Here is a 14,395-nt window from a genome sequence, read left to right on the forward strand (position 1 = left end):
AAACCTGATCGAAAAACTGTTGCTGGTGCTGCTACATCGGCGATCACGACAAACACTACAATGATATGCCAAATCGAGATACGAAGAATTGTATTATTTGGTCAAGATTTGTCAGTCGGGTACTGAGAGAAAGACCAATTGTGGATCAGAGCAGTTTAATTTTTCGATATCCTTTATAATCCGGCAGTGTGCTTTGACAATGATTTGTCAGAAGTTATTATTGACGGTTTTCCTTGTACACAATGTGTACGCCTTTATTAATCCGTATCCAAAACTGGCCAGTTACCCGTTGAAAGAAGGAGATGATGCCGGCGAACCGTTGTTTCTAACGCCTCTAATAGAAGCCGGGAAAATTGACGAGGCCAGAAAATTAGCAACAGTTCGGCATGATGAAATGTTCGACGTTCCGAGCTACTCCGGGTATTTTACTGTCAATAAGGAGTACCAATCAAATACCTTCTTTTGGTTCTTCCCGTCGCAGGTAAAATTTTGACTGTGTACAGTCGACTTGTTTTTTTTTTGACCAAACCGTACGAATTCGAGAATGAATGATCCTTCAGAATGCGCCCACTATCTGAAACAAAACGTAAAGAAGCCAAAAAAAAAACTATACAAAAAAATCTTCCGAAAAGTTATTTTGCGACAATGGTAGCAAATACAATTGAAACAATTCTGGTGTTTTTGGATCTGAGATTGCCTGAAAAAATTGGAATTAAAATTTTGTTAGTACGGTGTCACAGATATTCTTCAACAGTTATTTTTGTACATCATAAATGTGCTATTATGTAAGATATCTTGAATTTCTGTCACAAAATTTATGGGTGCTTGGAAGCCAGCAAAATGAACCCAAAACTTTAGAAATAGATCGAGAATACCAAATTTTAATCATTTCGAATGTTGTAATTCTAAAATTCTGAAATCTGTTCTCAAATTGTTAATACACCAGCTAGTGTTACTCGAATTTGTTCTGTAGATTTATCTTTATCACATAGCAGGGATGTCCTTTCATCTGCTTCTTATAAATTCATCCATAAAATTGTTACAAGGTCAAAATTAGGAATGTTTAGACAAGGACGTAGTTTTGAAAAAAAATTATTATTTCGCTACTTCAAAATTGTTTGAAATTCAGTAAACTGTAATATAGCAAAAGAAAGATATTTCTTAAATTCAAATCCGGCAAAGTAATTCTTCCATTAAGTGCAAAATGCAAAACCAAAAAATCAAATTATGTCAGCATCACTCCAGCCTCATATATTATTAGATGTATTTTCCATCTGTTCAACCTACTTTATTAGACTATAATGCTTCGTAATTCCATTACATGTTTTCATACAGTGATGACAAAATTGTTATTTCATGTTTTAATATATTTATCTGTGCTTTCTTATCACAATCCCTTATCACATACTGGGTGTATTTTAAGTCATAATTATACTTCGACTCATTTCTGATATGCAAGGGTAATTCTATCGAGTATAGGACAGTATCTCAGAGTAAAAGTTCTGATGCGTTTGGAATTGAATGTATATTATAGGATATATCAGACTCAAAATATATAAAGTTACAGACTTTGAGTAATTTTACTGTTGAGCAACACATTGCACTAAACTAGATATTTTGTGGTTCGAGATACTCACATCAATGTAACCGAACATTAAGAATAATCATCTTTTGCTATTTTAGAACGACTGATGGAACTGAGCCCGCAAAATATGAGTATGTTTTGCTTTATCATGGCTTTACCGAATTCCAGACAATCATAAAGTTACGAAACAACGATTTTTTTCGCACATGCATCAGTATAATAACATCACCAACTTCAATCTTATCTGTTTTCTAATAAGGGACCAATCCTCTTGAATTTTTGTTGATATAAATGGCTTGTAAAGATGATTCATGTCATTATCAATGTAATTTGAGGCAATTGCGATCGATTTAATATTGTAAACTGATTGCTCTACAAAATATTACTTGTTTGACTACGGAAAAATTTCCTTTAGGCTCCGAAAAATGTGGAATTTTCTAATAAAGATTTTGGATTACTCAGCCAACAATTTGCTTATTCAAAATTCAGTCTGAATGAAAAGTGAATTTAAAACTCAGGAAAGTGTGAATCTTAACAACAGTAGAACTTCACCTTATCATTCTTCTCGAAGTAACAGTTGCTGATCAAGCTCTCTATTATAGGTCAACCCAAAATCTGCTCCAGTAGTGTTATGGCTGCAGGGTGGTCCAGGAGCAACATCACTGTTTGGTTTGTTCACGGAAAACGGTCCGTTCCAAGTGACGAGTAACAAGACTTTGGCGCTACGCAAATATTCGTGGACAAAAGCGCACAGCGTATTGTACATCGACAATCCTGTTGGGACAGGTTACAGTTTCACGAAGAATGACAAAGGATACGCGACAAATGAGACTCACGTTGGCAGAGATGTTCACACAGCGCTGGTCCAGTTTTTCACCTTATTCCCCGAGTTGCAAGAGAATGATTTCTTCGTTACAGGAGAATCCTATGGAGGAAAATACGTCCCAGCAGTTTCGCATGCCATAAAAGACTTCAATATCAAGGCAAAACTGAAGATAAACCTGAAGGGATTGGCCATCGGGAACGGCCTCACTGATCCAGAGAACCAGCTAGTCTATGGAGATTACTTGTACCAGATTGGACTGATTGATTCGCACGGCAGGGATTTGTTCCACCAGCTTGAGGACAAAGGGCGCAAATTGATTCAGGCCAAGAAGTTCGACGAAGCTTTCGACGTATTTGATCAGCTGCTGAACGGTGACCTGCATGGCGGTTCCTTGTTTCACAATCTGACCGGCTTCGACTTCTACTTCAACTACTTGCACATCGCAGATAGCAAGGAATCCGACTGGATGTCGGAATGGGTGCAACGAGTCGACGTTCGTCGAGCCATTCATGTGGGGAACAATTCTTTTCACACGGAGGATAAGACAGTCGAAATACACTTGAAAAGCGATGTAATGCAGTCATTAGCAGTACTCATAGCGGACTTGACACAACACTATCGCGTTTTGCTCTACAATGGGCAATTGGACATCATAGTTGCTTATCCGACGACCGAAAATTACCTCAAGAATCTTAATTGGCCCGGTGCTGAGGTATACAAAAAGGCTGTCAGGAAGCAGTGGTGGGTGGGCAAGGAACTCGCTGGATATTCAAAAACTGCTGGGAGTTTAACTGAAGTTCTGGTTCGTAATGCCGGTCATATGGTTCCATCCGATCAGCCTCGTTGGGCCCTTGATTTGATCACTAGATTTATCAGAAACAAATCATTCTAAATCTTAAATATCTCAGCATCCTAATATATAGTGGAGCGGCAATATAAGCCTTATCATTAGAAGCCCCTGATATTTCCCCACCATGTGCATCACCGGTCTTCTCTCATCGACGTGGTTGAAACAGCTAGTGTAACTGCTATAGCATTGCTGTGGTGGGAGCTCGCTCGAGACCGCACTAGCCGTGCAACAGCAAGGAGTAGGGATGACTATTACAGTCCTGTCACAGTCCCAACAGCAAGAATATAATGATGCTCCACCGGACTCTGAGATTTTGGATGGGAGACAGGATTGATAGCGATCAATTGTTGTGAGCAAACATTGACAAAATGATTCTACTCGCTTTTGTAGTCTTTTTTTCAGTGTGTAGAAGCCGAAGGATATTTTTTTTTTTTATATAAGCATTTGAAACCCATATAAGAGTTTATATCTGCATACATTGATTCAGTTTACAATAGTTTTACAATGGTTGGTGTAGTTGTTTTACATATTTGTACTGAGGTATGCCAGTTCATACTTTTAGGTTACATTTACTTCGAAAGCACTGGATATAGCTTCAAGCTCTTAAGTTTGGTTCACAAATTAACGATTCAATATTCAATGGCGGGCGTAAGTTACACTTTGATAGATTGCTCTAAAATTATGTTTTTTGTTGGTCTAGCAATACGCATTGCCATAGTACACGATTAATGTTTTGTTCAAATTCGCCACAATCGCATGTCGGGTTGTCTATAACATTTATGTGAAAAAGAAAGGCACCTAGGTGGTAGTGATGCGCTCTGCAATGATTTATCGTGATTACACATTCTCTTTAAAGGTCTTTGTTGTGGAACCAAGGTTTACAATTTTCACGAAAGTAGTGTGTGAAGTATTGTGTATCTTTAGTTTGACCTTGTTTTTTTATAACTTTATTTGTTTGTGTATAAGCATTTTTATTTGAAGGTTTCAAAGAGGTAGGTGTGGGGAATTTGTGAGAAATTTACAAGTGTTTTGTTTGTTGCAGTTTTAGCTAGTGTGTCAACGTTTTAATTTCCTTCGCTTCCGATGTGAGAAGGAATCCAAAAAAATTTAACGTTTTGTGGGCGTTTTGAGAAACAAATAAGTTGTATTTATACTTGATTTTGAACATTAGAGGGTGTGTTGAAGTAGAAGGTTTGGAACTTGCGATACTTTAAAGAGCACTGAGGGAATCACAGGAAATGAAAGCGTTATCATCTGTGCAAGAGAGTGGTATATCCATTGCTTAGTTTAGGGCAGTGCATTCGGCGGTGTAAGCTAAGGCATGTTTAATCAAACTTTTTTGTATTTCTACGTTTTCATCGGGCAGGAGCAGGCAGCGCCTACGAGTAAATTGTCGTTTCGCTGCCATCGGTAAAGATTGACCAGACTTTATTTTCGTTTAGGAATTCCTGGAAGATGGCGTTAGGATTAACACTTTTTTTTAACTGCGTGCCTAATTCAATGTTGACTGGAATTGACTGAGTGACAATGTCGTATTCGTACTTGTACATGTTGAGGTTGCTCGAGACTTCAATGCAGTCTAAGAATTCGTTAACTATTTCGATGCATTCAGTAAAGATTCTTTTGCGGTTTCTCTTACTTAGATTGTGATAGGTCATTCAACGCAAATAGGGATATTTTACCTGTGATATTTGTACAGAGATTGCTACGTATCGTTACGATGTGACTGAAATGAAATTTTTTGATTTCGATAGTTCTTTGATGTATATTTTTCTACATTCGTACATTTGAGTGGTATTCAACACAGGCATTAAATGGGAATCTTGAAATTTTTATTCAGATTCTTCTGTACTTGTTTGATTTAATGAAATTTTATTATTCCACCTACTGAATCATCATAATAATGTTTTTCATTACAAAACCTGAGAGAACGACATTGTGCTGCTGTTCTCGTATCATATGACCTGAGCACAAAGATAGATTTCGCTCTCTCTCTTGCTCACTTTCATAGCTTGCAAAGTGAAAGGTCAGATTGAAGATAGGTGCGGTCACGTTCATGTTATGTTTATCATTAATCTCTATTAGTGTATGTTAATATGTGTTTTTGTTGTTATTCGTATACAGACTGAATTATTAACGACTGCATGGATGGACCCTCGTCTGCAACCTGCATGCGTTAAAATTCAAGAGCAGTTGTTTGCCAGGGCAACCAACCGTCCGCGATGTACGTAACCTCAAAAATTTTAACAATTTTGAGTTGAAGATACGCCCGTTTCCTCCGACACGGTTTAAACGGTGTTTAATTTTTTCCGCATAGTTTAGAAATAGGCTGAACTTGGTTTAAACTTCGATTAACGTTGAATTTATCGGGCTATAGCTGCCACTACTGTCACCAACAGACGTTAAAATTTTTGAGGTTACGCACACCGTGTGGAACTGTTTAAATTTATGACGATTGGCCGCCCTGGCAAACAACTGCTCCCAGATTGTAGGGCATACACATTAGATGTTCGTAGACGAGGGTCTATGCAATTGTTAGCAATTCATTCTGTATAATCTGTATATCGAGGGTTTCTGGTGAAAGTGCCGACTCCGAGCCACGCGATCACCGCCAGCGTCAACACACGCACAACTTTTACGTGAACCGAGCGTAGCGGACAAATGCTGCGAACGAAGACTTTTACATGTGTTAGTGCTGGTGGTGACCGCGTGGCTCGGAGTCGGCAGTTTCACCAGAAATTCCCGATATGTTTGATGATGAGATTTTACCTTTGAATTGAGGATTTGTAATAAAACCAATATGGCTGCCGTTGGAACACTTGGAATATCGTTTTAGCTCAACGATTGTTTTTGGCACTCGGTAGACGCCAAGCGGTCTGTTACGTCTAAGAAAATTACGATAAGAGTAAGTGGATTATGGTTTTACAATCAAGTAACTCCTAAACATGGAAAATTAACATTTGATAATTTTTACGGTTTTTTTCTGTTTTCGTGACAAAACAGTGCTTGGTTCACATGTTGTATTCATTTTTCGGATTTTTATTCGATCGATTCACTTATATGAGAATAAACAATTATTTGTTTACATATTTTGGTGTTATACTTAATAATTACGCTATAATTATTGTACATAAATGTTTGATGCTATAATTCATAACAATGAGCAACTGTGTATGAACTCTTATAAGCCTCTACAATATCAGAATTGTATAATTTGGATACATTTCATACATTCGCTAAACTCACGTGTGAGATTGTTACTTTACACTTTTATAACAGCAGCATTATGTACAATGCTAGTGAGTGTTTCAAGATTCTAAATTCAGTTGATCACGTATTACAGGACACATGCCTATATCAATAAAAACTCTAAAACCTCGCAGTACGTCATTTAAAAAAACTACTACAAAAATGCGATAAAAGTCATTCTGCAATCCAACCCATGCGAATAGCCACCATATTGAATTGTGAACACAGGCTATTCCGCAAACACTCGGAACCACGTGATCATGCTGATATTAGATATTACGGCAATTCGTTAAAAACTATGAGAGTTATTGATACCCGTTCATTACTAAAAAAATAGATTTTTATTTATGTACCATTTTCCACGTCCTCCGATATTTCTAGATAAATCTAACTCGCATTTAACCCTGTTCTCGTTGAAAGAGTATTTTCTTACATAATAACATTTTTTAATCGAAAGTATTCCATTAAATTTCTAATTGAGCTATTATTTCAACGAGTTTAATCAAGGTACGGTAATATATAATCATCTACAATGGACGTGTTTTTATGCCATTCAAAGTGCGAAATTCCGGGCACTACGTGTGTCTTCAACTTCCCGTGTTTATCGAGAGTCTTTAATCCTATCATATCCTTTACGTAAATATCCCTATCTCTCATTTCAACCACGGTTTCATTGGCATTATAATATCCGAACTGGCTGCTCTGCCAAGGAGTGATAACCCCATCATTAGGTCCCCCGATTAAAATCATCTTGCGTAACTTTGTGATGCCAACTTTGAAATCGTCAGTCAATGAAGTGGTTTTTTCATTGTTCACGTACGGCAAAAATCGGCTGTAGTTATAGTACAATCCCTGCGAAATTGAAAACATTTGGGATGAAAACCAACTATAATCGTCTGTTTATTTAATTGAAATTTATTTTTTTCTAATTAATGAATAACTTAGAACAGCTTAATTACCTGATGATGAGGGTCGTTCCAATAGTTGCCAACACTAGTCCGCTGTCCTACTTTTGAGTAGAAGAGTTCGTAGGCAGTTTCGCATACCAAATCTGGGAAGAACAGGTGCAGAAATCGAGCTGTTGGATAACATGAAAGTTTTTAGTTTTGTTTCAATATAAGATAATAAACTTGACGAACTTCAACTTTGTATGTACATTTGAACTGTACGTCTACGTAATGAGTACATATTAAAAAAATTACAGTTGTTACACGCACGCATCAGTATTGGACACTGCCTACTTACAATTTTTAATTATCTACACTTTAATTACAAATTTCATTTGTGTTTTGCAATTAGGTTGAACAAATCATAAATCACATTTGTATTTTGTAATGGGGCAGGAAAAGATGGAAGTTACATTTGAATCTTGTGATTGGAAAAAATGGAGTGATTAGGGTGAAATAGAATGTAAATTATGTTTGTATTTTGCAATTAGGGTGAAATGAGATACAAATTAAATTTAGATTTAGTAATAGAATGAAATGAAATGCAAATTGCATTTGTAATTAGTGGTTAATTTCAGTTTCATTACAAATTTCGCAAGTAATTAGTATCTATTTAGCCTAAATTACAAAACATAATTGTGATTTGTATTTGATTTCGTTCGAATTACAAATTAACAAATGCAATTTATAATTCATTCTTTTTAAATACAAATCTCAAATGTATAATTTGTATTTTTTTTATCGTCTCGTATCTTTCGTCAATTGCATTGGTAATTTTTGTGTTTGGAAATTCCTGTACTTGTCATACCTATAAAGAGAGAACTATAGCAGGGTGGCCACCCGTCTGGAAAACCGGGAAAACCGGGAAATGTCAGGGAATTTTGTATGTCAGGGAAAAGTCAGGGAAATGTCAGGGAATTGTTTGGTTGGTCAGGGACTTTTTATAGAACTCACGGATTTCAAAAGCCTTGTCCATAAAATTGAGATGCTATCACCGCATCGTCCCAATTTTTCTTCTCTTTTTATTGACGATTATAAGCTTAGTTGTTGATTGTCACATGAATTCAGTAGTACGAGCAGACATCGGTCTGATTTATCTATGGCCGTCACTGCGTGTGGAGACGCACGTTCACCGACGCCTAATAGTCTAGAAAAAACGAAGCCTCAGTTTTTTGGCAATAACTCAAAAAGTAAAAGCGCTAGCGAAAATTTTAAAACGATTCTTAAAGAGGAGGAAATTTTCAATGAAAACGTACGAGCACCCGGAATTCTATCTTCAATATTAGTAATTTTAATTTAACGCTGAAAATAGGGCTATGCGCAACTGTTATGGCATAGACGCGCCGCATCTAGACAGTACACCGCACAAAATAATTGTTTTGCTGTAATAAATATCAATTTAAAAATTTGGATAAATTGTGGTGCATTCTTAACACTTGAAAGAAAAATGTCCCGTTGGAAAAAAATTTTTAAGTTTATTTTTCAAAAAGTTACACATTCGTTAATTAGTCATAATTCTTTGAACCTCGATTTTCATTGCAAACAGCATAAATGTTCAAATAATAGCTCTAAAAATATTTCGCTTCTTGGAGCCCCTTCTTAAATGTATACTTAACAAGACCACAGAAATGGAAATTTTCATTTTTTGTCAACTTTCAAAAATCATAATGAACGGAATAAACAACTTTTTAAAACTTTTATAACTTTAATATATTTAGCCATACTTTACCTAGGTTACTATAGTTTTTAGTGATTTCTGCACAAATTGTGCATCAAAATGTTAGGGAAAAATAATGATTTTAGTCAGGGAAAACCGGGAAATGTCAGGGAATTCCGTGATCGGAATTGAGTGGCCACCCTGTATAGTTTCTATGGTGCATTGCTCGATAATTGTGAAGGAGTGTAAAGCCAAGGTTGCGGGTTGTAAAGGTTTTCAGTGAAATGAGAGCTCACTTCCAAACTGCCCAGCTTGCGGAGAGCTTAACGAAATGAAATTTCTGACATTGTGGTCCGGAAATTTCTGCAGGATGGCCCTGGCCAAGAGACCGCCCTGACTGTATCCGAGCAGATTTATTCCTTCGGGGAACGCGGCGCCAATTGCAATGATATCACCTCCGATCTCTTCCACTTGACGCCACATAGGCTCCAGGCTACTCCATCCAGCGTACCTTACGGTATTAAATATCTGAGTGCCAGGGTGCATCTGAAATTACAGGAACCCTTGGGAAAAACCCTAGAATTTCGATTCCTTTTTTGTATGAGTGAGTGAAAATGGCGATGTGAAAATTTTCATTATACCCTGTCGAAAATATACAGACGAAAATCCCAAATCGTATAATTTTTGTAGATCACGAATTGTTTTACATATTTAGCGTCCTCCATTATCACGAAATATAATAGATACCGCAAGTCCGTGGAGTTTCAAAATAATGAGCTTTAATTTTAAGCATGGATTTTATACATCATTTCATATGAATGAATATATTGTTACAACAAAATCTTTCTGCGTTACAGGAAAGTCAAAAGGCCGTACGAACGAAAATTGTTGAAGTTTACAGTAAATCGATGAATCCTTGGAATGATGTCGAATTTATGAAACTGATTCAGTAAAATACGAATATGAAGCTAAATACTTTAACTGTGTATGGTGCAAGGAAATGGCGAAAAACTTAAACGGCTACTATGGTATAGGTATTTAGGTACTTTATTTACGTTAACTGCACGGAGAGAATAAAACAGCCAATTTTACTCAAAATCGCAAGAAGAGAGGGACACATGAAGGTTTTTGATAAAAAAAAATACAAATGTCGACTGTATTTTTTATTATAAATGTAGCAGATTTTAGTCTGCACACAGTAGTTTTTACTGTTTTTAAAGTAAATTCAGCATTTTACGAAGTATATTTAACGGAACAACCTGATGTGACCCTCTGTTGATGCAACTTCGAGTAGAATCTATTTTTATTTTCTCCATATGTAAGAGTGATATGAAGCAGTTATACACTTATACAGTACTGCACTTATCTGTCTTATGCGAGTTATGAGTAATGAAATTTATTATATTTATGAAAGAGTAGACATTCGAAAATGTCATCATATAATTTATCTCTCGGAGGAGTTACGGGAGGTTTCTACTTTGTTGAGCCGAAAACTAGTCGATTTTTTATCAATATTTTGTTCAAAAAAACATGAAATATAGAATGTTGATATTTGGGATGTTTACTAAGCGGTCTTTATTGAACGTGATAATATTTTTTCTTCACTTGCGGAAGTGCTTCTGCACGCCCTAGATGAGCAATCGTTGTGAAATTTGGCAGGCACATGTACAACAAACGTCTTCATTAGTTGAACCAGAATTATCCAAAAGTATTCAAAAATTTTTATTTTATGAACAAAAAACTGCACAAATTTTGACATAAAACTAATCTCCCCTTCGATAGCTCTCTATTTTTTTATTTTTCAATATTTCTTATTCATTCTGGGTCAAGTGATGAAGACTATTGTACACGTGCCTGCCAAATTTCATGACGATTGCTTATCTAGGATGTGTAGGAGCACTTCCGCAAGCAAAGAATATCGCCGGCTCCTCCCGATCTCAGTACCATGTTTTGTCAAACTTTAAAAAGTATTATCATGTTCAATAAAGATCGCTTATTAAACATACCAAATATCAACATTCGATATTTCATAATTTTTGCATGGAAGATTGATAAAAAATCGAACGTTTTCGGACCAACAAAGTAGAAACCTCCTTTAGTATTGCCCACCAGCATTGAACGCACGCTCTACTGGGAAATTTTTACGCAAATAAAGTACCTACCTCACATTGTACCTATAAAAAGATATAGGTAATTCTAAAATGTACCTGGGTACCACCACAAGATATTTGCTGAGGAAAGTACCTAGATACTTTACAGCATTGACTTTAACGTAATGGATAATAGCAAGACAATCATTATGTTGTAACTTTAGAATGACATTTTCAAGGAGTTGAATGCTTCGAATATGAGAGTATTTTGTTCTATTGTCCTTTGCTGAATTTCAGACTGTTCTAAAGTAGCGAAATGATGGTATTTGAGAATGCATCATTGTAATAACGTTGCGAACGTCAGTCATCAATTTTTTAAATTCTCTCAATTTTAAGAGAGAAAGTTATTATAATCACCTCGATAATGTAAAAACTTAATTTTTGCTAGATTTCTACGATTTGGGATGTCGAGAATCACCTCTGACCATTTTCTCAAATTAGAACTGATGAAATTTTTGATTCGATTGGTCTACTAGTGTCGAAGTTATTCGAATAATAAATTACAAAAAAAATTTAATGATACTCATCTGGAAAATAGGTCAACGGATTCTGATAATTTTCATTTGAATAGACGCAGCTGTTTTCAATTTATAACTGAGTAAATTTCCAATCTGATCAGTCCAGTATTTTTCGAGTTATTCAAGTAACAAAATTAGGAAAATAATTCAAATGACATCTCGAGAACGGATGAACGGATTTTAATGATTATGACCTCAATCGACGCGACTCTTTTCAACTTAGAACTAATGAAATTCTACGTTTGATCGGGTCAGTATTATTCGATTTATTTGAATAACAAAATAATAAAGAATTTTTTTTATATATATATATATATATATATATATATATATATATATATATATATATATATATATATAACGTCGTTTTCTCAACTTTAAACGTATCCGAACGTGGAATTTGTAGGCTGGTTAGTCATGATGAGCGAAATCAACCACTTGATTCGTAAATATTTGTTTAACGCGACAATCGTCAACCTCGTGTCGTTGACACGTGAAAGATAACATACCTCTTGTATTCGTTTGCTTATCAACTCCATGCTCTCACTTCCAGTGAGGACTCCATGAATGAGTACAACAGCTCTGTACTTTTTGGCCGCATAATTAGGAGCGGCTAACAGAGTAGCAAAAATGAGAACGGAGCAAATGCTGTGGTAGCACATCGTGTTCCTTCGTGCTTTGGAACTTGAATGAATATGCAGCATTCTGCGATTGCGTCAGGGAAATGTGCAGGATGTTGTTGCCAATATCAGGCTCTGCTACACAAGTCTAATACATTGTCAGCTGTCTTTGGATATGATAAATAAACACACAACTGCCATTAAACATCCGTCAGCAGTGCTTTCATATTTGCCAGAGCACTTCTGTGCGATACAATAAACTGAAACTGACCGTTCTTTGTTCTCACAATCAGTTCAAGTTCAATTACCGGGCCTTGTATGTATATATGTATAAAAAATACACCACTATTGAATACTGATTCAGTATAAACGAACAAAGACTGTTTCGGAGAACACTATCTTTTACTATCATTCAAATCGTACGGAAGATTGATAAATTATCTAGTACTAGCTTCTTTTCCGAGTTGTTTACATCACACTGATCTTTGATTATAACCCACCTTTGTCACGGTTTTATTCGGAATGTCATCTAGTTTATCTAACCTAACCCGACCTCATCTTACTGCTTATTTTATATTACACCTTTCGTGTTGTCAGTTGTTGATAAGGGTTGCTCTGTCGGTAAGCTAGGAGCTACTCCAAGAACAGTTTGTTACCCAGTGTAGAAGCTGGAGATTATCCGCCAACGGATGACTTGTTACCGACGGTCAATAGTCGGTAAAAAGGGTTTTCTCTGGAATACTGACTGAGAGTACACTAAGGTTACCAATCCTGGGTTAAATCGTGTGATGAATTTTGGTGGCTCCCGAGGATAATCTTAGGTTTCTGCATTGCTGAAATGCATATAGGATTTATGTTAATGATGGTCATTTATAGTAAATCACATAGGAATACGCAATTTTCCTTAGTTCTTTGAAAATCTGTGGTCTTTATGAACAGAAGTCGGAAGCTTTTTGATTAAGGGTACATGGTCAAAGTCAATCACGATCATGGTCATGAATCGTACGTAGTCGAGCATTCGTAAGCGTTCGGAATCTGTTACTTTTCTCCATATATATCTATAGCAGTTTACGTTGGGTTAATGCACAAATATGTTTTCCAAATTTCCAGACTTTAGTATGGACTGCGATTTGAACTTGGTATAACGCGTTTGGCTGGTCCAATATATAATTAGCAGTATTTATTTCATCGTATAAGTTATCCATCATTCAATTCGATGCAAAGAACATCACGACAAAGAATTATCAGATCTGTACGAGGTGTGAAAATTATGTGGGTTGCTAATTGTAGACTCCTGAAATTTAGTGTAATCGTCAAATCTACAGATAGTTCCATTTCTAATAATCTCTTCCAACGTCTTCAAAAGTGATATGGAGATAAAATAAAATGTTTTAGATAAAAATGGCCTTTTGAAAGCGTGTGTTTCGTGGATAACTTCGGATCGATCTGGAATTTCTTGTATGTAAAATGGTCGTGCTATTGTCAGAAAGTGCGCTCTGGTGCGAGACAGGCGTCGAGGTTATATTTTGGAAATTATTCGATTGTTAATTCATCATTTCATATGATAATTTATCGTTCACAGCTGACCAGAGTGCAGTTCTTAACATCTGAATGATCATGTCACAAAAGATTTTAAATCGAAATGAAGTTTTACAAAAAAAATGTGATTGAATCCCGTAAATAACCTTAAATCAGTCAATAAGGTCAAGCACCTTAAGGGGGTGCCCTGGTTGATTCGACGGTGACGTATACATCTCTGAATGTTGTAGTCCACGTGTCGCAAATGCGAAAAAGAGCTTAACAGCCTCAATCTGTATACAATTCTGAACAAAAACACTCCAACTCATTTTCATTTGACGACGAAATAAAGAAATGGCAGCGATCTACGAAATCGCAACAGTAAATACGTAGAATCCATGCCATTTCTTTATTTCTGCGTCAAATGAAAATACGTTGGAGTGTTTGTTTGAGAATTGCGTATTGAATGGGGCCG

The 14,395-nt window shown here is 36.1% G+C and overlaps 2 protein-coding genes and 1 long non-coding RNA gene across 5 annotated transcripts in view; 2 read left to right on the forward strand and 1 right to left on the reverse strand.

The window, feature by feature from the left end:
• On the forward strand, nucleotides 1-6,646 carry LOC124306354 (venom serine carboxypeptidase). Its single transcript, XM_046766961.1, has 2 exons — nucleotides 1-481; nucleotides 2,188-6,646. The coding sequence occupies exons 1-2, from the start codon at nucleotides 200-202 to the stop codon at nucleotides 3,301-3,303; spliced, it is 1,398 nt and encodes a 465-aa protein (XP_046622917.1). The 5' UTR covers nucleotides 1-199; the 3' UTR covers nucleotides 3,304-6,646.
• LOC124306356 (lysosomal thioesterase PPT2 homolog) overlaps nucleotides 4,244-14,395 on the reverse strand; it is a 27,765-nt gene continuing 17,613 nt past the window's right edge. Inside the window, exons 1-4 of one of the 2 annotated variants that reach the window (XM_046766964.1) lie at nucleotides 12,292-12,935; nucleotides 9,411-9,660; nucleotides 7,470-7,588; nucleotides 4,244-7,362 (exon numbers count right to left, since the gene is read on the reverse strand). In XM_046766964.1, the coding sequence (XP_046622920.1) occupies nucleotides 7,009-7,362; nucleotides 7,470-7,588; nucleotides 9,411-9,660; nucleotides 12,292-12,486 (918 nt within the window). In that variant the 5' untranslated portion in view covers nucleotides 12,487-12,935 and the 3' untranslated portion in view covers nucleotides 4,244-7,008. Of the gene's footprint in view, nucleotides 7,363-7,469; nucleotides 7,589-9,410; nucleotides 9,661-12,291; nucleotides 12,936-14,395 lie in introns of those variants that run through there. The other variant, XM_046766965.1, reaches the window with a different exon arrangement.
• Nucleotides 8,801-14,395, forward strand: part of LOC124306357 (uncharacterized) — a 13,717-nt gene continuing 8,122 nt past the window's right edge. The window contains exons 1-2 of one of the 2 annotated variants that reach the window (XR_006908588.1): nucleotides 8,801-9,317; nucleotides 13,913-13,914. This is a non-coding gene — a long non-coding RNA (uncharacterized LOC124306357). The remainder of the gene's footprint in view (nucleotides 9,318-13,912; nucleotides 13,915-14,395) is intronic. The other variant, XR_006908587.1, reaches the window with a different exon arrangement.

This window comes from Neodiprion virginianus, chromosome 5, assembly GCF_021901495.1.
Source record: "Neodiprion virginianus isolate iyNeoVirg1 chromosome 5, iyNeoVirg1.1, whole genome shotgun sequence".
NCBI classification, from domain to species: domain Eukaryota; kingdom Metazoa; phylum Arthropoda; class Insecta; order Hymenoptera; family Diprionidae; genus Neodiprion; species Neodiprion virginianus.